This window comes from Carya illinoinensis, chromosome 15 (assembly GCF_018687715.1).
Source record: "Carya illinoinensis cultivar Pawnee chromosome 15, C.illinoinensisPawnee_v1, whole genome shotgun sequence".
NCBI classification, from domain to species: Eukaryota; Viridiplantae; Streptophyta; class Magnoliopsida; order Fagales; family Juglandaceae; genus Carya; species Carya illinoinensis.
In genome coordinates this window covers 46,462,927-46,487,364 of record NC_056766.1, presented here as the reverse complement: position 1 = coordinate 46,487,364, position 24,438 = coordinate 46,462,927, and the positions used below count along the sequence as shown (strand labels likewise).

General features: G+C 36.0%; 1 protein-coding gene across 3 annotated transcripts; it reads right to left on the bottom strand.

The window, feature by feature from the left end:
• Nucleotides 1–898: 898 nt before the first annotated feature.
• LOC122295848 (probable manganese-transporting ATPase PDR2) lies at nt 899–20,712 on the bottom strand. Of its 3 annotated transcripts, XM_043105101.1 has the most exons (23): nt 20,539–20,712; nt 19,525–19,790; nt 19,169–19,261; nt 17,996–18,198; nt 16,597–16,669; nt 16,295–16,467; nt 16,014–16,185; nt 14,646–14,750; nt 14,253–14,363; nt 14,071–14,157; nt 13,796–13,978; nt 13,532–13,582; nt 13,332–13,457; nt 8,439–8,518; nt 7,849–7,957; nt 6,506–6,634; nt 5,836–5,901; nt 5,598–5,669; nt 5,049–5,200; nt 4,861–4,972; nt 4,668–4,784; nt 1,879–2,407; nt 1,563–1,756 (listed from the first exon to the last, which is right to left on the bottom strand). In XM_043105101.1, exons 2-23 carry the CDS (start codon nt 19,771–19,773, stop codon nt 1,710–1,712), a joined length of 3,039 nt encoding a protein of 1,012 aa, XP_042961035.1. In that variant the 5' UTR covers nt 19,774–19,790; nt 20,539–20,712; the 3' UTR covers nt 1,563–1,709. The 3 variants fall into 3 exon arrangements, with proteins under 3 accessions (XP_042961034.1, XP_042961033.1, XP_042961035.1); XM_043105100.1 differs by having other exon boundaries at nt 899–2,407; nt 19,525–19,795; XM_043105099.1 differs by having other exon boundaries at nt 899–2,407.
• Between the last annotated feature and the right edge of the window lie 3,726 nt (nt 20,713–24,438).

The following is a 24,438-nucleotide window of genomic DNA, read 5'->3' as shown; positions in this document are numbered from 1 at the left end:
GCTTTTCGTACGTGAAGCTTGCATTTAAGTCATTCAAGTTGGAATTTTAGTGGCATAGTACTTTAGTACTGTTTTACTGCATTCAGTGTTGGGGAAACGCGTTTCCATGGAACAACATACAGCACTAACAACCACCATTTTTTCTCCCACGCCCCCCCCCCCCCCCCCCCCCCCCCCCCCATCCCCCTTCCTCCCTCTCTCCTCTTTCTGCCGTACTTTGTCAACATTTTCCAATGGTTACTATTTCCTTTTTGTTGACATCGAGTCATCGACCAGATATTTCTCCTCCTATATACATATATATAGAGATATAGAGGATAGCATTTTAAGCACATTCATGCAGTCTCAATTCTACATCAATTTCAGTGTCGTTAAAGAGTCTTCGACAAAAAATGGGCAGTAAACGTATTGAAAACGAGGGGACAGATAGAGCACCAAAGGGGCACTTCGTGGTTTACGTGGGCAAAGAACTGAAAAGATTTGTAATTCCTCTATCTTTCTTGAAGAATACCATTTTCCAACAACTGCTGGAAAAAGCTGCTGACGAGTATGGGTTTAATTGCCAGAGGAGCATTGTCCTGCCTTGTGATGAATCGACTTTCTTGAGGATCACACACTTCTTGGGCAGCGGTGCTTAAATGTAGAAGGTATAGTCAATTTGAGCATAAATGTAGTTTTCGATCTTGTTTCACTTCCAGCGATGTAAGGCTAACATGTTGATCTGACATTAGCCCTATTGGTTTGCTATATTTTCATGCAACATAACAGACTCCCCAATAATGATCTGTTTCTTGTAAATTTCAGTCACAATTATGTGGGTTATGAGGAGCGTTTTGGTTATCCATTCCAACGATTCAAGCATTCAAGAACATAAAAAATATAAAGCAATAAACAAGAATTAAAGAAACAATCTCTGTATCAACTGTTTTTCATTTTTTCTAATCGTAATACAAGGAATGTGGGATCGATTTATGTCATGCATGATGGCTGTGAAAGCTGAAACTATCCGCTATGAATCTCCTACGTCAAAAAATGCATCTCAAATCACAGTTATTGAGGAGAAACTAGTCCGTCGTAGACAACAAATTCTCCGCAATATATAGACCATTCATATTTTTCAACAAAATTTAACTTAGGAAACTGTCAAAAAAGTAAAGCCATTCAACTATCTATCTCCCTTTCAACGGGCTCCGCCTCTGTTGCTACAGTACCGTTGGCACAAATCATATAGCCATTAAAATGATGCACAATGCAGTTCTTTCCACGTCTGTCAAATGTTCCTTTTCACTCATGCATGTTTCTTCTTCTCCAGATTATCTGCAGCAAGCCGCTGTCTATTCTTCCAGGCTGGAATCTTACCAGGGAAAATCCACCTCAAGATTCTCTCCCAGGAGTAGCAGCACAAAAACATGAGGAAAGCCCATACCATTAGCTTATTCCTTAATCCCACTGGCAAAGGCACCAACTTCAACCAGTCATTCAAGTCCCTGAACAGATCAGAAGTTATAATCGTGAAAAAACCAACAGCACCCAAGAGTGCAAATAAAAATGGCTTGTTTTCTGAGATGCTCTGGTTGAAAGGATGTCCCATGTAGTTCACAGCAAAGGTAGCCACCTGGAGCATCATGTTCACCATGTATGAAACCGTATTCACCAGATTGGGGTGAAAATTAGAGTCTGGCTCAATGCACTCTTCTGGCATGTATTTCTCAGCCTCGTTCACGGAAGAAATCAAGAAAAATAGGTGGATAGCAAACTGTCCCATGAGAGAAAGGAATACATAGGAGCAAAAGATATTAGGGTGGGGCCGTGCAGCTGAAAGGGTGGGAAGGGGGCGGGCATGTGAGATAAAAAGGAAAAAGGCAGCAGTAAACACACCACTGATTGTAGCCTGAACATCTCCAAGTTTGACACCATCCAAATACATAACACTCAACACGTACGCCGTAGCAAGGCAGTTAAGGCCAAGTATTTTGAACATCTGAAGGGTAGTTACTAGAGTACTGCGACCCTGACGAATAATGTCCATGGTGGGGGCAACTGATGCATGCTTTGCAGTAAATGGTGATGCCATAGAGGCATCACCAAGCTTCACAATGGGAGCTGAGCGACCATCACCCTCCTCATTTAGCTCATCCATCATCTTCTTCAACTTTTGTCGTTGAATCTCTGCAGGGCTCAGATGGCGATTACCAGGAGAGATGTTGGTGGCATCCGATCTTGAGCTACCTCTACCTTTTGAAGAGCCTTCTCCATTCAGAACCAAAGCTTTTCCAGTTGCTTCCAATGTGGGCTTAGATTTTTTTGACTTGATAGACTTTGTACTTTCATCCTTAGACGTTTCAGAAGAAGGGTTTCCACTTTGACTTGGAGGTATTGCATTCAGAAGAGCAACTCCTACATGGGCCTGAAAAACAAAGAACAAAAATTCTCAGATTTTTTTTAGCCGCATTTGATATTGGCAAAAACTAAGCAAAAAATTATGACTAGATGCAACCTTTTAATTATCTTGTCCATTGAAAATGCATGAGTAACAGAAATACTGAATGAAATGTTTCTAATTATTGTGCCCTGCTACGTAAGAGAATTGAAACGCTTCATACTAAAATATGCCACAGCTGAAATTTCAAATCACAGCTAAACCAGAGAGACGGATGGAGGGAGGGAGAGAGAGAGAGATATTAATTAATGGAGTTTTTCATTCCTTTCGTAATTGTAAAAAGAGTAATATGGCTTTGATCATTTTTGATAAGTTGATCTCCACTCGTGATCAAAGGTAATGCCAGAGTGCACAAGGCGCATACAAACTAGTTGCACACCAGCGCAATGCATGGGACATTGTTAGGTTTTTTAATTTTATTATCCCGTATACTTGGGCTTTTGCCTATCCTTATGATCAGTAAATCTTGTTTACCGATAAAAAAAGTTATGATTTTATTCTATTTTTAATTTTGTTTATAACTTGATTGTGTGAAGTTGTTTAAACATAATCTTTTTCTATTACTAATTTTAATGAAATGCATATAAGTGAAAGGATACAAAATGATGATAATGAACAAAAATAGTAACTGACGAGAAGTGCAGGAGATGGATACTGTAGTAATAAAGTGTAAAAATAATAACGAACAAAGTGGAAACTCAAGGGATGTGCAAGAGACCAGTAATGAAGTGACAATAAATGGTAGAAATAATAATGTCCAATGCGGGTAACTGACAAGAAATGCAAGAGACAAGTAATGAATTGGTAATAGCGGGTATGTAATGTTTGCAAGAAGATGAAGGGTTACATTATGACATTTCAAATTTTTTTTTCTTACATTTAATTTAAATAATTGAAAAAAAATGTGGCTTAACAGAAGAAGAGCTTTGTGCTTAGAACAGCAGAGGTGATAGACAGCATTTTGAGATTTGTACGCGTATGTAAGCAGGCCATTTCAATAATTGCAACCATGTAACTTGCATGATCAATTCCATCATCTAATTTAAAAGCAAGGAAAGTTACTGTAGTTGGAAGATTCGGGATTAGGGCTGCAAACGAACCAAATCGAGTTGAATTCGAACAATGGTACTCGAGCTCAATTAACATGTTTACTCGCTCGAACTCAAATAAAACTCCAATATCGTTGCTCAACTCGGTTTGTTAACCATTAATGTTGTTCGAATTCGACTCGAGCTCGACTAAAAATAAACAAATGACTCGAGCTCAAGTACTCAATTTTTTATTTTGAAATTTCTAATCGTATCTTTTGATTAATAAAAAAATTTTAAATTTTACAAAAAAAACTCAAACCATTTAACCATTCAACCAAATAATTTTGAGTCAAAGTTCTTATGGTATAACTTTTTTTTTATAAAAAAAACTTATCATTATATATTGAAAAAAAATAGTTGTAGTTGTATGATATATTATTGTACAAATTATCCTATACACATTTTGAAAACATAACATATATATATATTAAATAAGGTAAACTATAAATAAATTAATAATATATAATTAAGTATATAAAATATAGTTAACATGTAATATATATAACACATACATATATAAAACATATTGCGAGCTTCAAAACAAGCTCAAACGAGTCAAGCCAAGCTTATACGAGTTTTGTTCACAAGTCTAAACAAAGTCGAGTTGAATTTATACGAGTTTTGCTTGTTTAATATTTGAACCTATATTGTGTTTACGAACATCTCCTTTATTAAATGAACCAAGTATACACGAGTCGAGCTCGAGCTGTTCACGAGCTACTCTATTCATTTTCAGCCTTGTTCGGGATGGAATAGAAACATTATGTTAAGTTGGAAGACTAGTTAAAAAAAAGGCAGGAGGACTTAAAAGTATTCTTTACCCATGTTAATACAACTGTAACCCTAAACCTAAGGCAACTCTTGCTGGGTTGTAACATGGGAACCAACAAACACGGAAAGCAAGCAAGAACAAAAAAACCAAGATATTGGCTACAAGGAGTGGCACTTCTACATAGCAATGTAATTGAGATATCGGTGTTAAGTGTTAACAGTTCTAGTAGTGCGGTTTCACCAAATTTGTAGTGGGTCTCATAACTGGAGGGAAGTATGTCATATCTACTTGAGAATAGTGAAATTTCCCATGAAACTTGAGAAACAAAAACAAGAGAAAACAACTATCGTCAGCAACATATTACCTGCTTCAGAGCTCCAACGTCATTAGTTCCATCCCCACACATCAATGTCATCCTTCCCACCATTTTGAAAGTGGTCATGATTAGTTCTTTTTGCTCAGGAGCAACTCTTGCAAAAACCTGAGACAATGATCCAGATATGAATTGTAAAGACCACACCAGATCAAAATAAGTATCATAGGTAATGTATAACCACCTTCACATAAGGAATCACTCGTAGAACAGCAGAGGTCTGTTGTAACATTCCGATGCAGTCCCCACCGATACAGAGATCGTAAGTCTCTGATAAGGCTTCAACTTCTTTCTCACTGATATCAATCGCACTTTTTTTAAGCAATCAAAATGAGAGCTAACATGAGGAAGAAAAAAACACAATAAATTTACCTGTAACGAATGGTCTCTGTCTCATCAGGGGATATCCATTCATGCCCATCACCATTCCTTGCTGGACCAAGAATCAATGCAGGTTTTGATATGATATGAACTTGGCTAGCAACGTGGCAAGCTGTCAGAGCTTGGTCACCAGTAATCATCACCTGTTGTTGAAAACCATATATTTTTACACTGTAAGTGCTAGAGATCCACTTTAGCAGTAGGTCGAGCAGCCAATGGGTAAGGAAGTCAAAATAACTAGGCGACTGGGCAAGGGAGCCAAAAAAAACAATAGTACTAAATACTTTGGCCCTATAGCATCTAGATTGATATGGACAGGTGTAGCGTGCACAACCAAAATCCAAATCCATCCAGATCTAAGTATATGGCTAATTTGCGAAGATTTTACGCATCAATGGGCTAAACTCCAACCAGACCATTCGGAAAGCACACTAGTATTTTCATCATTGAATTATTTGTTAGAAATTTAACAGATAAACTAATTTACAGAGTCTTCCCGACATTTTCCTCACATAATAGTTAGAAGAACATGTTGCTTACCAGGTCATGTGACGATCCTCTTAATTCAGACAAGACAGTGGCTGAATCAGCTCTAATAGGACAGTTGAATACCTGAACCTCAAAATAATGAGCATTTACGAACAAGAAGGCTAAAAAGTAACAACTACCAAGCATTGGCTACAAAAGCTTTTTATAAGCAGCAAATTTCATTAAAAAGCATGCAGGAACTTATCTAACATAAGGAATTTGGATGTGAATAAAAGTGTTTTTCGTTTACCACAAAACCAGCAAAAGTAAGGCCACTCTCCACTATATCTCTATCCAAGCTTCGAGCTTCACTAACCTTCATGCAATAAATAGACAGTAAGCAAGTCAAATAACAGATACACATGAATTGTAGGATCAATGAAGGTAATGCCAGAGAGAGAAGCAAAATGAGTATATTCTGTCTGAGTATAAAATGAGATTCATGTGCGTCCCCCACTTTATAAATACACTTTAATACTTCAATATAGCTCCAAAACTCTGGAGTAACACAAATATAATAACAGTTGATTTTGAAATCAAGCATGACTCAATCTGACTTTCTTATTACCACAACATCTTGTCCGTTCCCAAAATAACCAAATGAGAAAGAGTAGAGTAAAGTAAATTATATAAAAGCAGAGGAATGAGAGAAATAAATTTGCTGAAAGAGAAATTAACCACATGTAGTCAAAAGTACAACTGAAATTTACCAAAAAATCTTGTAACCAAACTTTCCCCTACATAGAGAACATTGAACTGGATCTGTCTCCAAACCAAAAAAAATCCCCTTTGAGCCAATTCTTCACAATGTTCACATCAAGATTTTAAGAGGAAAAATAGAATCCTAATGCAATGGGAGAAAATAAGGAAAATAAAATTCTATTGAACTGGGGAGAAAATAAATCTTAAAGAAGTCTTACTGTCATATCTGGAAGGGACTTGAAAGCAAGAGCTAGGACACGAGACCCTTGACGTGTATATTTCTTGTAGGTCTCAACATATGATGATGGCAAATCAAGAAGTCTATCCTGAATAGTTTCAGGGGCACCCTGCAATGAGATTTAAAAATTTTTTATCAACAGCGGGAAAGAAAAGCGCCTACAAACAAAAAGGCTGTGCCAAGTCTACAAATGCTTCTTTGTGGATGTCTTGTACCACTAGCAACAACACATGTCACAAGAAGTAGAGCAAATATATCAAACAATAGTTAGATCAATAATCAAGTGGAAAGGACAATATCAATGTCATATTTTAGATCCCAGTTTCTATTTAAAATAAAATTAATAAATATGGAGAAAGGACAATCAAACATTATTCATTGAAAAGAAAATAACATGTCAACTTACACTGAATCAAGCCACTCGTAGGCTGAAAATTAGCGTAAAATATATTATTCTGATGATGCTGTTCAATTATAACCAAGAAAAACTCTGCACTGTAATGGATGTTTTTCAATTGGCCCATTCAATAAGAAACCTAACTTCTTATTTTTTTATGGAAAAAAAAGGACCTTTAGCCATTGGCCTTTTATTGGGGGGTCGCAAGAGTTGCTCTTCAGCTTGGGTTCATAATGTGTAGAGGCATTACCCAATTCCCTCAATTGCTTACACTTTGTAGCTACCCTCAGGACTTATCCCAGTATTTATCTAGTATGCAGGATGACAGGACTACAAGTGCCTAGTAATTGCTCAGGTGCTCATTGAACCCCACTGACCCTTCCAAGAAAGCTATCATCTAGGTGGTTAAATTATAATAAGTTATAATTTATACCCACACACGGGAGGAGCATGTTAAGAGGGTCCTTAAATGAAACTTCATTTAGGTGAATAACACACTAGAAAAACACACTGCATTTAGGTGAATAACCAATTTCAAATGAAACTTCCAGAAAACTCAAGGACAGACTAACTTATGGGAAGATACCAAAATGCACTTGGGAATAGCGTGTGAAACTCAAGGTGAGATATTTCCATAATTTCTTTACATATGTTTTTTATAGCATTCAAATTGCTCTATCAATGTTTCTATTACCTAGTATACTAACTTTGCTAATGAAAAAGGAAAACATGTATACAATCTTGAGAAATATTTCTTCTAGTTGAGAGAATAACATCATAAATAACCCAAGATAAACCTTCACTCGTCACAAAGTACATGTTAACTACTTATTTATAAGCTATCTGATTATGAAGGCATAAAGTAAAATGACATAACTTGATCCTTATATGCATGCATACAGATTGCAGAGTAACAATCAACATACCTTTACAAAAGCAAAAAACTCCTCCTGAGTGCGAACAACAACTGCCATTCGCTTCAGGTGGGATGCAAAGTGATGACGCTGAACAATCTGAACAGCATTGCCACTTCCCCTGCAATCCATAACACATAAAAATAGTTATAAAAAAATAACACAATAAAAATAATATTTTTGCCAGGGGGATCCTTTATCTCCACTTCATTCCGTCATTGTCATGAAAGCATTGAGTAAAATGATAACTACAATGGACAGATGGGGCCTTATTATCCGGTTTTCATTGGGATCAAGGATATTGATGGGCTGCTTATTTCTCATCTTCTCTTTGCAGACGATACTTCAATTTTGTGAGGCAATTATAGATCATCTTTGCTCATGGCAATGCTTTTTTTCTATGTTTTAAAGTAGTGTCTGGTTTAAAGATCAACTTGGCTATACTTAAATTGGTTCTTGTTGGTCCCATAGATAAATGTCAATAGTTTGGTTACTATCCTTTGCTAAATTCAGTTTTTCCTTAAAATTGCATTTTAATTCCAGATTAAAGGATTAAAATGACACAGCAATAAGGCTAACAATGTTAAGATGTTATGGCTTACTTTTTTGGCATGGCTTTCTCATCTGATTTATAACTCCAGTCAATTCCCTTAAGTGCAGCCTTCTCCAGAGGATCACCTACCTACAACCAACAGTTCTTATCATTTATAATAAGTATGGACCTACAGTAATTCATGGAATATTACAGGAACAGGAGCAATATAGAGCAAAAGGTTTTCAAACAATACTGTTTTCATCAGTGCAGAAGGAAACATTTTTTTTATCGGTAAACAAAATTTTATTGATCAAAGAGTCTGCAAGAGCCCAAGTATACGGGACACATACAAGAGCAATACCTAAGCATGCTAGTTTAGTGATACAAGGAATTCATGGAAACCAATTACAATCGACCAATGGAGTATGGTATTGAATAAGTTTCTAAGCCCATCCATTGACCGCTCTTGATCTTCAAAACTTCTTCATTCCTCTCCCTAGTACAGAAGGAAACATATAGCAAAATCTCAACTTGCCTCAGATTCTAGCCTGGAATGTTCGGGGCTTAAATGACCCGAAAAAACGCCTCACAATCAAGAACCTTTTACGGGAATGGAAGGCGGATGTTATTTGTTTTCAGGAAACAAAACTAAAACACATTGATAGAAACATCATTAGAAGCTTGTGGCATTGTTCGTATGCGGGATGGACCACTCTCGCCTCCAAGGGTGCTTCAAGGGGAATTCTGGTGTTTTGGGACAAAAGAGCACTTAACCTCGTAGATGAATATGTTGAGGAATTCTCAATAGCTTGCTCTTTCTCTAATGTGGATGATGGATTTTGTTGGGGTTTTGAAGGTGTTTACGGGCCTAACTTTGATAGTAGCAGAAAATTTCTTTGGGATGAGATAGCTGGCCTCTGCAGTTGGTGGGATATGCTGTGGTGTATAGGGGGTGATTTCAACATCACTCGGTTTCCGATCCGAGTGAGCGATCAGGGGTTCCTAGCTCGGATACAGCCATGGCGGATTTCTCCACCCTCTTGTTTGATCTAGACTTGGTGGATCTTCCCTTGGCAAGGGGAGATTTTACCAGGTCAAATGGAAGGGCATGGTTGCGTTTAGACAGATTCGTCGTTTCTTACTCTTGGGAAGCCCACTTTCCCACTCTGTCAAAAACGGCTCCCCCGCCTTTGCTCAGATCATTTTTCCATTTTCCTAGACTGTGGGGGTATTCAAGAAGGACGCGCTATTTTAAGTTCAAGAACATGTGGTTGAAGGCGGATGGGTTCGTTGAGAAAGTCAGTGCGTGGTGGGCATCTTACCAGTTCACAGGCACTCCTAGCTTTATACTCGCTGGGAAACTAAAAGCTTTGAAAAATGATCTAAGAAAATGGAATCTAGAAGTCTTCGGGAACATCAATGACCAGCGGAACAAACTCTTCATGGAACTACAACTTTTTGATGAAAAAGAAGTAGAAAGGACTTTATCAGATGATGATAGGGCAAGAAAATTGAATGTTGTTGCTGAACTGGAAAAAGTTACTGCTACGGAGGAGATTATGTGGAGACAAAAATCACGGGCCCTTTGGTTGAAGGAAGGGGATAGGAACACAAAGTTTTTTTATAGAGTTGCAAATTCTCATCGAAGAAATAATGCTATAGAGGTCCTTCATGCGGATGGCGGAGTCTTACTGGGTAGAGATGTCATCAAGGAGCATATTGTCCAGTACTATGAGAAGCTATTGACAGAGCAATATACTTGGAGGCCCAAGGTTGACGAACTAGCATTCGATACCATTGACCACTCAAGTGCGGCTTGGTTGGAGAGGCCTTTTGATGAAAGCGAGGTTCTTGGAGTGTTAAAAGGTATAAATAAAGATAAAGCTCCGGGACCTAATGGTTTTTCTATGGCTTTCTTTTATGCTTGTTGGGACGTTGTTAAAGAGGATCTTATGAAGGTCTTTATTGAATTTCATTCTCTCACGAAATTCGAGAAAAGCCTCAATGCCTCTTTCACCGCCCTCATTCCCAAGAGGGTAAGGTTAGTGGAAGTGAATGATTTCCGTCTCATAAGTTTGATAAGTGGGGTCTACAAAATTATTTCCAAAGTTTTAGCGAAGCGGTTGAGTGAAGTCTTAGGGAAGATCGTCTTGAAGTCCCAAAATGCTTTTGTGAAGGGAAGGCAAATTCTTGACTCAGCCCTTATCGCCAATGAGTGCCTAGAGAGTAGAATCCAATCCGGCATTCCAGGTATCTTATGTAAACTAGACATGGAAAAGGCTTTTGATCATGTGCATTGGGATTTTTTGTTGTATATCCTTGGTAGGTACGGCTTTGGGGCACGATGGTGTCAGTGGATAAAGCACTGTATCACAACAGCCAGATTCTCTGTTTTGGTCAATAGCACACTTGAAGGCTTCTTCAACAGTTCTCAGGGTTTGAGACAAGGGGATCCTCTCTCCCCACTTTTATTTATTCTGGTCATGGATGTGCTTAGTAGAATGCTGGGAAGGGCGGTGGAAAGGGGTTTTCTCTCTGGTTTCACGGTGGGTGGTTCCACACATGGCAGCTTGACAGTTTCCCACCTCCTGTTCGCTGACAATACTTTGATTTTCTGTGACCCAGATCAGGAACAGTTCCGCTCTTTACGTGCACTTCTCCTATGTTTTGAAGCTATATCAAGCCTCAAGGTGAATTTATCCAAGTCGGAAGTAGTCCCCATGGGCTCGGTCAACAACCTAATTACGGTGGCAACCATCCTAGGCTGCAAGGTTTCATCCTTGCCTATGAAGTATCTTGGACTCCCTTTGGGGGCCCCTCATAAATCTAAAAAAGTGTGGGAAGGGATTATTGAGAAGATTGAAGGAAAACTGGCAGGGTAGAAGAAAATCTACTTGTCAAAGGGGGGGAAAATCACACTTATAAAAAGTACGTTATCTAACCTTCCAATGTACTTTCTCTCTTTATTCCCTGTGCCAGCAGGAGTGGCGAATAAACTGGAGAAGATTTTCGGGACTTCTTATGGGGAGGTTTAGAGGACACAAAGAAATTCCATTTGATCAAATGGAATAAAGTATGCACTCCTCTGTCTTGCGGTGGCTTGGGCATAAGGAATTTGAGAACCTTCAATAAGGCTCTCCTTGGTAAGTGGTTATGGCAGTATCATCTTGAGGGAGACGCTCTATGGAAGAATATCTTAGAATGCAAATATGGAAGTGTGTGGGGTAGCTGGTGCACAAAGGAAGTAAGAGGAACTTATGGTGTGGGAGTATGGAAACGTATTCGGAACGGATGGGACGACTTTCGTGGTCATTGCAGTTTGTGGTGGGAAGGGGCACACAAATTAGATTTTGGCATGATATTTGGTGCAGTGATGTCGCTCTAAAAAACGCTTTCCCTTCCATCTATAGGATAGCGTTTGATCAAAATTCCTCAGTGGCTGACAATATGTGCCCTACCGCTGATTCCATACATTGGTCTGTGAGATTCTCTAGAGCAGCACAGGATTGGGAGTTAGGCGCCATCACTAACTTCTACAGCGCACTACATGACTTGAAGATCAAGGCTAGAGGGGAAGACAAACTATTATGGACGTGCACAGGGAATAAGAAATTTTCAGTCCGTTCGTACTATAAGGCCTTGTCAAATCACCCCCCAAATGCCTTCCCCTGGAAGAACATTTGGAGAAGCAAGGTTCCCCTCAAGGTCGCTTTCTTTGGGTGGGTGACGTCTCATGGTAAAATACTAACGGTAGACAAGCTAAGGAAATGTGGACTGTTCATAATGGATTGGTGTTTCATGTGCAAACACAATGGTGAATCAGTGGACCACCTCCTCCTTCATTGCGACGCGGTTAAAGTTTTGTGGGATGAGATCCTCTCGAGGCTGGGCATTGCTTGGGTCATGCCACGAAGGATGATCGATTTACTATCTTGTTGGCAAGGGCTAAGAGGGAATCGACAGATTGCAGCTATATGGAAGATGGTACCTTTATGCTTAATGTGATGCACATGGACCGAAAGAAATGGTTGCTGTTTTGAGAATAAGGAACGCTCTCCGGATGCTTTTCGAGCTTTTTTCTTTCACACTACTCCTTTAGGCATCTACTATTGTTTTGAATGGAACGAGTCTACATGACTTTTATTGCTACTATCCGTAGCACTTAGATTGTAAATAGGCTCTTTCTTGTATACTCCCTGTGTACTCGGGCTTGGCCTATTTATATGGATCAATAAAATTTATTTACCTATCAAAAAAAAATCTCAACTTGCCCCAGTACTGATGCAAGAAATTAAAAACCCAAATGCACACGAGTGCTTAATCCCACAATTGTAATGAGATTCAAAGAATGAAACTTTTCAGCTCGGCAAGGATTCAAGAAACGTACATATCAAACAATGCCAAAAGTGGAGATCAGAACTACTCTCCAATAATGCATAGTTTCTAGGGTCACCTGTGGGGGTAAATGCTCCTATTTAGGGCTGGATGATCAAGAATCATCATCATCATCATCATCATCATCATTATAAGTAGTAGATAACAAAACCCAACCCACCCGTGGGTAGCCCAAGTAGTAAGGGCGAATTTGTGGCATAAGCCCCAAGTCACAGGTTCAATTTCCCCTAGAATCAAACTGCAATTTAAGTGGGAGGCCCTGGTGGTGGGTTACTATGCTAGTCTCCCCAGGGGTTTAGGTTCCATCAGTGAGTCCTAAGGGCTCTGCCATGGGTTGGTTCCCCCGTTAGCAAAACTAAAAATAAAAAAGATAACAAAATTCATATACTTTGGTACGCAAGCCCTACCATAGAGACTACTAACGATATAATTTTTTACACTTGTAAACTCGGTAGATTCTAACAATTGTTCGAACTACTGAATTTCATATGACATCCAAGCATAGAAGAATACATGACCAAATAGGGACCTTAATACTGCTCATCTAAACTGTGATGTTTCATACCAGCTTGTTGTCGACAAACACAAGGGCATGACAAGAAGCTAGAATTTCCACAGTACGTAGAGGCACTTTAGACATATCAGATTCTAAATCCACATTTCCTGTTAACCCACCAACTCCACAGAACTCCTGAAAGAGAACCAAAGACAAAATTTCACAAAAAATGGAACATGTGCTAAATTTAAAATAAAAAAGGCACTCACCATGTCATCCGATGTAAGTGTTCCAGTTTTGTCAAAACAGCATATATCAACCTGTAGTGGGAGCAACAATTCTATTTAATGCAACTATGAATTAATGTGCTCTATAGCAATAGCTTTCTTTTCAAGCACCATATTTGTTCAAACTTTAACAACAAAACCAGGAAGAGAAAAACAGACATAACAGATGAAGCATGAGGCCAACCAACATAGTTTAATATGTTGATGCCAAAGCTAAAAGTATATAAGTAAAAATAGAAAATGTACCTTCCCAGCAAACGGTATTCGGAAAGGCTCTGTACAAAATATTCCACGCCGTGCCAAAGCAATCAGAGATGTATTAACAGCTATTGATAATTCCATTGGCAACTCAGGAGGGATGACAGAAGTGATAATAAGTGAACAACTCAACAAAAGCTTGTACTTGCTCCTCGTGGGATCCTCTAACCCCTACATCAATGATATTCTCACTATCACAAAAGGGAATGATACAGTAGTAATCAGAATCCATTATGAGCCCCTTAAGGGCACCATTTAGTTACCTTTTTAAGTACATAACCAGCAGCTATTACTGCAAATATGACTAAGAATAAAATGAACAGCCCACTTTCCCAGCTGTTAGCAGTAACCTGCAACATGACGGGGAGAAACAGGTCACATCGAAAACGAGGTGTTAAAGCTTTGTATACAACCAATGCCCAACTCAGAATTTCTTATCAATTACCCTCTCCGTAGAAAATAAAATTGTTCGCATCAATTTTCCCTGACTTGTTTCAAATCCAGTTCTCAGAACAACAGCTATACAGCCACCATCAGGAGTCTTCAGGGGAAAGGTCTGAAAACCAGTAAGAAACTTTAAAAAGTATATTTTTTGGCAGTACATTAGAATATTTATTGTTATGTAGAGAATGGAGTCAATTTCTGATACATGAAGTATACAAGAGAAACACCTGGATATTAAGTAAATAGATCCAGAAAATTCTGGAAACTAAAGCCAGAAAGAAAAGAATGTACATCCATCCATCATCTTATAAGGAGTATGCTTCATGTCTTTAACTTATTTAAAATGCATGAGCATGCCTCAACATTAAAAAAATAAATCTGTCATATGACCGACCTTATCAGGAGTATGCTGCAATATCTTAGTCCCACCAAATAAAACATGACTTTTATCTCTCTTAATCGATAACTTCTCCTCAGTACCTCTTCCCATGATTGAAACCTGGACAAAAACGATCTCATCTTATAAATTAGTGAAAATATGATAGCCAAAACCAAGCCAAAAGTGAGAATGTGCATGCCCCGGCTCCATATGCTTATAGCTCCGACAAACCCTGATAGGAAGATGCTCATGTGTCACCCATACAAGCTTATTTTATCTTTTAAAGAGAGATGCGAGAACAGGATGTGCTCTCCAAATACCATGTAAACTCCCACCTTAACATTTTGAATCTATGCAAGATACTATGAAAACATACTTATCAAAAAAAAGATACTATGAAAACATAAGATAATCAGGCAACTATGTTTTTTAATAAGCAATTCAGGCAAATATTAAAGCAATCAAATAGCAGTAACAACCAAAGTGAAGAAAACTCATCAGTACAGACTATTTACAAACATAAGGAACAAGTAGATCACCAAGCATATGATATTCCAACAAATGTACAAGTTTGATTGTAGTCTATTACAATTATACAAATAATATCAAGCTCAATCTGTGTATTATCAACATTGATCGCAAGAGTGTGGAAGATGGTAACCAATTGTCTCATATGTTGTATTTCAAAGGAAAGGAATGCTAAATATTTTGAGGACTACGAACGGAATCTGGAAGAGCTCAAAAATTTATTTTTTGATACTCTCCTTGGAAAAAATTCTATAGACTCTACTAATCAAAAAGAAAAACTTCTATAGACTTCAATGAACCTAACTTTCATGATTTTCTTGTATCTCTTTCTCCTAGATAGGTGTCTCTCTTATACACATCATGCATTCTTGAGCTGCCTTCTGCACATTTTGATAAAGTCTTATCACGTATAAAAAAACAAGTATTATCAACACTGATCTAATCTGCTATCATTTTTTCACCTTCCTGTTTTTGAAGGAAGAATCAGTTCCTAACACTCTTATGAGCCACCTGAAGATTGTAATTCTACCAATTATGCTTTTTTATAAGTTTGTCTCAGAATCATGCTAATAACCACATAACCAACAGAAAGGGGCCTAGTGCACAATATATTTAGAATACTATTATAACTCTATTTTGAACTAATTTAGAATTATATCAAAGAATAAAATAAATAAAAAACAGAAATCTAAGATACACGATTGCCCAAACTCATGAAAGAACATTTCCTTTTTAAACATTTACATTTCACCTACACCTGCAAAGGACATAGTCATTTTAGAAGCCCCATGTCAGATCCATCAGTAAGCACAATGAAAACGCAATGAAAACAAATTAATAGAAATAGAGAACCACCTTCCATTGTGGGGTAGACTCGCCTGTGAGAATGGCTTCATTCACAATAGCATTTCCAGCTAATATAAGCATGTCTGCTGGTACAGACTTATCTTCTCCATTTGGACCAGAAGAACGCCCAATGGAGACAACATCCCCAGGCAATAAATCAGTACCAGTGAGTTTAACCCATCTGTAAAAACAAATGCTCACATAAATAGACACATCTATGGAAAAACCTGAAAATGAACTTATTTATTTTACAATTGAAGAACCAGGTTATTGACATAAAGATAACATACTTCCCACAACGATATGCCATGAGAGTCTGGCCATCCACTCTAACTCGTCTTAGCTCAGTCAAAGTCTTTAGCCGACTTTTTGCCATAGTTGACTCGAACATAAACAGCATGAATAGAGTGAACAAACTGTAGTACCAATACTCATCTAAACACCATAGACCAACGCAGAACACCTGCATGCAGGGATGGCATAACAAATAGCAAAGGAGTGAAGAACAGAACAAAAATAGATAAAATGAAGACTGGGAATATGAGATAGACAGAGACAGAGACAGAGACAGAAAGGACTGAGTAGAGATGACCTGAAATACAAAAAAGGGTTCCATGCAGTGCTCTTTCATTAATTTCTGGAAGGTAGGTTGAGGGTAATCAAATCTACATGACAAAGAAATAGCATTAAGGATCAGAATTCAATCACTAAAGCCAAGACCAGTCTGACAATCTCAGAAAGATCAATTTCTAATAATATGACATGACCTAATAAGAGGAAAAAATAAAGAAACCACTTAAAGATAAGCACGTGATGCAAACTAAACAAATATAATTTCAACTGGTACACGGGCACTATGGATTCATCATGTGCAGAACATGTAAAAGAAAAGTCAAAGATCTTTCCGCATGACACCCCACCCAGGTTATCAATAAACACATTCTCCCTGAGCTCAAGACTCAATTAATCAGCTTTATAATTTTAATTTTTTTTTTTTTATACATAAGAAGTAAATTATACAGCTTTATAATTTATTGGCAAAATAAATGAACAAAGAAGGCTATAAATGAATCAATATCAAATATTAGGTCAGTACATAAACATAAATGAATAAAGAGGGCTATAAATCCTTGTCCAATTTATTGATGTCAATTGGCACCACTTGGAGAAGGCATGAGACGACAAAACTTAGTAATTTATATCCAAAACTTAGAAATTAAAATATGAGGCAAATAAATGATGATATGTAAAACACTAAAAAGACGAGGAATATAGAAGCAACTGGTGTTATTAAAAATGATAATAATAACAGGATCCCAAACATACTTCCTCTGATCAAAAAAGATCGATATTTATGGTGTATGCTAATGTACGCATATAAAGTGTATTAGTAAGTGAAAATAAGCTCCATTTGAAGCATTTATACCAATAATTTTTTGTCAGAACAGATCTGACCATCAAATTGAAATACAATTTTTTCCAAGAACTGTACTGGTCCATTTAAAAGAAATCAATATACATAGTGTATGATAATGTAAGCATATAAAGTGTATTAGTAAGTGGAAATAAGCTACATATGATACATTCTTACAGATTACTTTTGGTCAGGTCAGATCTAACCATCAACTTGAAAGACGATTTTTCCAAGAACTGTACCGGTCCACAAGAGTTTGGAAATTTTATAAAAATGAACTTACTACACCACACATAATACGTAATTGGGACACTATGATAGCTAGTCCTAATCCTCTTTCATACACAGATGCAAGAAGTCCTGTGCTTATAGGTCCAACATGTGACACATGTCAGTACACATCAAGGCAGCAAAGCAGGAATACCCAGAAGCAACCACTTATGAGAGATGCTATGACTATTAAGGAAGAATCATCATACAATCTTACATTTCCATTCAAATTTATTAGGTAGCAAAATCAAACAGTGAAATATATCCAATACATGCAACATAAGGGAAAAGGTCAATGGTAACCCACGCATTTCGTCCCCATTTTTCAGTAGCAGCAACAACTTTAGCTTCAGAGCCATGGCCAGTGCTTTTGAGATAGCGTCCAACGGTTTCCTTGGTAGGGTAAGTAAGCTTGCAAAAGGTCTCCTTTTCCCTTGAATAGATGAAGCATTGCTTTCTGAATTCAAAGTATATCTCTTCCAAATCCACTGATGATGAAGAACCTGCTGGCTGTTCAAGGGAAGGACTACATCATCAAGCATATAAATTTCACAACTGAAACAAAATTGCCAACAACATAAGCCACCGGTACAAAGATACCGATTATCTATCTATCTACACATTTTTTTCATGAAAAGTACTAGAAGATTATATAAATAAACATCAAGGGTGCAGCTTGAGTACACAAGAAGTATACATGATCAACACCTAATTATAAATAGAAAAAGAGACAAAAAAATGAAAATTCAGCCCATATAAATCTATAGAAGCTGCCCCAAGGAACGAAGTACTGAACAGGAAATTTTTAAACACCTTTATCTACAAATATAAGAACTTAACTTAAATATTCATGCATACGATGCCCGACTAGTGAATAATTAATTCAGATATCAAAACTTCTCCATTCAACTTGTCTCTCTTGCACCCGCTTAAGAGGGCTGTTTCTTGTATATACTGGGCTAGGCCTAGTCTTTGAGTAATAAAGTTTTGTTTACCTACCAAAAAACAAATTTGATAAACCAAAGGGAAACAATGAAAGAATACACGATATCTTTTAACCAAAGGGTTTTACCAGGTCAAATCAGCAATTTACAGTTCCATATATCATTTACTTAATGAACTCTAAGCATCCAATACTGCATCTATCAGACTTCAATAAATCAACTACATATAGAACTGCAACTTGCTGATTAAAACGTACATTTCTATTTCAAAGTTCGCCAGATCCACCTACACAAAAATCTCAAGCTTTATCTTTTAAGAGCTTTTACAAAGCTCAGAATGTCAACCAATGATGAGAAACTTATTAAAGAAGTGAATGCCCATGAGAATATCAATCCACAAGATTAATCTCTAAAACCTCACAGACAGAGGTGAGTTATAAAGTTTTATTACAATTAAAAAGTCCTTAAGAAGCAAAAAACTGTAATATTTCTTTATAATCAGGGAGAATAATTTTAAGAAGACAGATTGGACTTACTAATTTACGAAAATGAAGAGCCACTACTTCTTTAGAACCAGAAAACTTGGCCGGAGTAATCTTGCATGCATCTGCTTGGTGAATATCATTAACCTGAATACATAAATAAGCCCCAATAAAATCCCAAACTTGCATCCCAAAATCTAGCAACAGAAACTTGCATTCTTTCAACTAAAAGACAACACCGTGAAACTGAAAAATTCATTTGTAAGCAAATTTCAAAATCCATTACATAGGTTGGAAGGATTGTAATTTCAATTCACTTCCTCAAGTACTCAAATGAGTCTCATACACTGACAATTACATATGTTATATATGTCATTTTTATTGATTGAGATATGAGGAATATTGCATACCTTACTATATTTGACAAAGCATTTGAAATCGACAAACCAAGCCGTAAAGAGCCAGACCAGAATGTGAAGAGCTACAAGTCCACCCAAAACAATGGCAGCATCCCCAATATCTATGCTAGGAACAATGGTGGTTAACCACACAACATAAATAATAGCAAAGGGCCATACATCCAATCTCCATGGCCAGTGTCTCTTCTTCAACAAATCAACACTTTCCACCACCTTCCCTTCCACAAGGAACCTCGACATATCTTGCCTCCTACCAACTACACTAGAGAGAGAAATGAATAATACAAAGGATTACGATGATAATAATGAACAGAACTGCAGGAAAATAGAAGAAAAAAGAAATAGGATTCCAAACATTGGACTGTTCAGTTCGTAGGACACCAGAATAGCAGAGAACTAGCCTCAGTCTTCAGTTTCCAAAATAGTATAAGGGAAAAGCAAAAAAAGAGAGAAATAAGAAGAAAAAACCTCTTTGTAAACACCTTTTGACGCATCAAACACATCACTCATATAATTGTGTTTGGAAGCTTTTTTTATAATTGTTCCAAATTTCACAGTAAGTAGTAGTGTTTTAAATACCCACCACTCAGTTGCAGAACTCCAATCAAGAATAGAGATGGAACCAACCATTTGCGATAGTTAAATAGAATTTGTTTATTTTTGAATCGATATAAAAACTACATTAGTTCGAACAGACAACCCAAATTTCTCTGTTTCACTAGGTTCCATCCCCTTAATTTTTCTCGCATATGATATGTTAAAGGGTCAAGAGTACTTGCGTATTTGTTTCGCCCTCAAAATTGTGACTTTCTACTGGTTTCAATCGCTCACGTTCTAAAATCTTAAATCAAGTTGGAGCTAGCTTTTGAAATTTGAAGGAATCTTAATTCACTAGCTGGGTAACCTATGAGAAAATCGTTTTGGGCTAAGGCGCATCACGGTCCATTTCTACCATAATGAATAAAAAACAAAGCGGAAAACGAAAGGCAAAAAACACAAACTGACCGAGATCGCCGCGACGGTTGAAGGAGCTGCAAGCAGAGAAGACTCAGAAGAAAGAGAGAGAGATCAGGAACCTAGGGGGAAGGGTTTGGTTCGATTCGTTTCGAATGCTTAGCAGCGAAAGTTGCGGAAAGGAACCAACACAACCTTTAGCTGTGATTCCATTCGGACCATTATGTTTTATTTTTACTTTTCCGTTTTCCCATTTTCATGGCTTTTTTTTTTTGTTTATATATTTTTAGAGATAAAGATCAAATGAGATAATTTTTTCTAATTTTTTTTTTGTTAAACATTCTTTAAATATAAAATAATATTTTATTTTAAATTTTTAATTTTTATATCTAATCATTATTTAAATAAAAATTTAATATAATTTTTTAAAAAATTTAATATAAAAATAATATTTAAAAATAATTTTGTAACTTTATATTATTTTGATTTAATATTTTTTCTCCTATTTATCAAAATCTAATAAAATTTCTTAACTAAAACTAGAATTTATAGAAGAAAAAAATTAAATATAAATATTAAAAAGCTAATAAATTTTTAATATAATTTTTTAATATTAATTTTGTTTTGAAGCTTATAAAAGTTATATTGTCTTTTGTGTTTGAACAATAATTAGATAATAATTAAAAGAAAAATTAAAAATCTAAAATTGAAAAATGTTTTATGTTTGAGAATGAAATTACGATAAGTTTTTAAAATTCTCATAATGTCCAAACATAACCTAAGTCCTGACCACTTAAGCCAATCCTTAGAATAAATAAGGCTTGGTTTGGATAGAAATAAGTTTTCATCTCATCTCAATATTAAAATACCACAATCACACGCTTTTCAATTTTAAATATTCAACTTTTTCTTCTAATTATTACAAATTTTTCAAACTTCCAAACAAAATACAAAAAACAATTCAAATCTAAAAATAAATATTATTGAAAAATCATATTATAACAATACTTTTATTCAACTTTTTTTCTCTTATTTTTTAAAATTCTATAAAATATTTTAACTCAAATTATGTCACTACTATTTATAAATAATTTCACTGTTGTTCATAAATCATATCAACTCACTATTTAAACCAAAATTATAATGTCGTGCAATTACACTACTATGCCACCTGGATCATACTACTAGACGTGTTGTCCAGTTGATTTTTTTTTTTTTTACTTTTTTTAATTACTTTTTTAATTATTAAGTAAAAAAAATATATCAATATACTTAAAATCACTTTCTTAATCACTAAATAAAAAAAATTCCTGAAGAGTACAATTGGACAGTACCGCCTAGGTGGCACACAGGCTTTTCTCTTACGATCCAATTATGATCCTTGTCATACACCTAGCTTACTTAAGACTTGATCTTTAGTTGGTAGCAGTACTTGAGCAAAGCCAAATCTGAGCTACCTAGGGGTTGAAAAATATTGGATATACATGAATAAGAATTGTCAAGTTACATTTTTTAAATCAATTGATCTTCAAAACACTTGAGTGATGGATAACTTATAACTAGAGCTTTAAGGATTTTGCTGCAAACCGTCACCAATTATTTTTTGTGACGCCTTTTAACTGACGTTCGCGGTGATGATTTCAAAGTCACAATACATTTTTAGTGAGTTTGGTTATTTTCAATGACGGTTTCATCCGTCACAAAATCAAAATTATGTAGTAGTGACTGATCCAACTTATCATGAAATTAGTAACACTACAACAAAAAACATTTTTTGGGTCGAAAATTTTTGTCCCAAAATATATAGATTTCGTCCCAAAAGATTTTTTGGGACGAGAAAATTTCATCTTAAGGTTGTCCCAACATCACTGTCCCAGAAGATATATTGGGACGAAAATCACAATTTCGTCCCAAAATATATCTTTTGGAACGATTTTGAAATTGACCGTTCAATACCATTCGAACGATGACCTTTTTTGTCACAGTTAAAATTCGTTCCAGAATGGCGTTCGAATGCTTCTCAGTTACCGTTCGAATGTTAATGTATCTTTTGAACGGTTATCAGATACGTTCAAACGATCAATAGAATTACGTTCGAACGTTAAAGGAACAGATCAAACGGTAGAAGAGATCGAACAGTGCTGATGAATGTTCGAACGCTATGATAATGACCTGTGTTTGAACGTTTTTTTGAGCATTTGGTATCGTTCGAACGGTTTGGTCATTAATGTTTAAATGGTGCATTATCGTTTGAACGGCCTACCCATTAATGTTCAAACGTGACACGGTCGTTCGAACGGATATTATTTTTATTTAAACTAATAATTATAAAAAAAAACTAAATATACATCCATAATATTTGAAAAACATAAATTAGGAACTGTTTAATTACTCACAAAAGTTTTATAATAAATGCGAAGAAATAAATAACCATGATACTAGCATTGTTTATACATAATTAGATAATGTCATAAGCTAGACGTAAAAAACCATCAGTTGGTTGGAGGCCTGTACTGTTGCATAAGCTGTTGCATTTGGAGTTGCATATCTCTCCTGAACTCTGCTTGTTCTTCTTCATGTTGTTTGAGGCACATCTCCATGTCTCCTTGTCTCGCCAATTGAGCCTCTAACTCTTGTTGTTTTGCAACCAATTCTTCAATTCTGCGATTCACATTCTCTTGCGCTATAGAGGCAGACCCGGAAGAAGAGGAAGGGGGAGGAGGTTTTACACAGTGACCCAAACCCCTCAAATATTCTGAACGTTCACCCATAACTTGTGTAAAAATCTCAACATCATTATTTGAGGAATTTTGATCTGACGCAGATTCAGCACGCAGGGTAACCATTTTATCCTACACATAAGATAAAGAGTTAATATCATCATAAATATTCAAATATATTTATTTAAAATAAATTATAATACTTACATAATTTTCACGGGCATCAAGATGACTCCACTCTCCATTACGATTAGTATGTGATGCAGCATATAATTTTGTCAAATCATAATTGGCATCTGAATCTTGCTATAATAAAGATTTGTTAAGATATAAAGTTATTATGATTCATATATTCAGTTAACTATATACAAATAAAAGAATAACAATACCAATTTCTTAAAGAGGCGGTGGAAATATTTTGAGCCTGCATGATGAGTAATCTTCAATTTTGATCTATTTGTTTTGTTTATAGAAATTCAAATTCATATTTTAATATAAAATATAAATTTATATTTTAATTCAAATTCATTTGATTACTTTTAACTTTTAAGTATTTAAGTATTATTAAATCTAGATTATTTGTATTTTATTTAAAATTCATTTTATTAATTCAAAGAAGTATTTTTGTGTTATTAAAACAAAACTATTTGTATTAACCTATAGTTGAATAATTCAACTATTAAATATTTAAGTATTATTAAATCTTAGATGATTTGTAATTTAATTCATTCTCATTTGATTACTTTAATCTTTTAAGTATTTAAGTATTATTAAATGTAGATTATAAATAATTAATTTTTAATTCAATTCCTGCATTTAAAGTATTAATTATGTTAACACTGACCAACATAACGTTCAAACGGTGCTAGTCACCGTTTGATCTAAGGACATACGTTCGAACGGCACACAAATACCATTTGAATGGATTAATTCCAGATTACAGTCGTCTTCAACCTCCGAAAACCTCAACATTTACGGTCATTGTGACGCCCCTAAATTCCGTTTGGGATCGGACGGACATTTAAAGCATCGAGACATGCAACACAAGATTACCTGCCCCCGTTCATGATATAGAAGATGCAATGTTCCTAACATGCATCTAACATTATGCAATATTCGCAGCGGATAATTTTTTTCTTTAGCAATACTATGCACCAAATTGAAAATATCCCAAATGCTTAAAACATACTTCATACATAAAGACCCATTGAGTAGATCACGACACTAGTCC

Coding starts and splice junctions, on each gene's coding strand:
- LOC122295848 (XM_043105100.1), bottom strand. CDS start 19,773: ATGTCGAGGTTCCTTGTGGAAGGGAAGGTGGTGGAAAGTGTTGATTTG. Junction 13,458..13,531: donor CACTTACATCGGATGACATG/GTGAGTGCCTTT, acceptor GTTCTCTTTCAG/GAGTTCTGTGGAGTTGGTGG. Junction 5,201..5,597: donor GAGGATCGTCACATGACCTG/GTAAGCAACATG, acceptor TTTCAACAACAG/GTGATGATTACTGGTGACCA.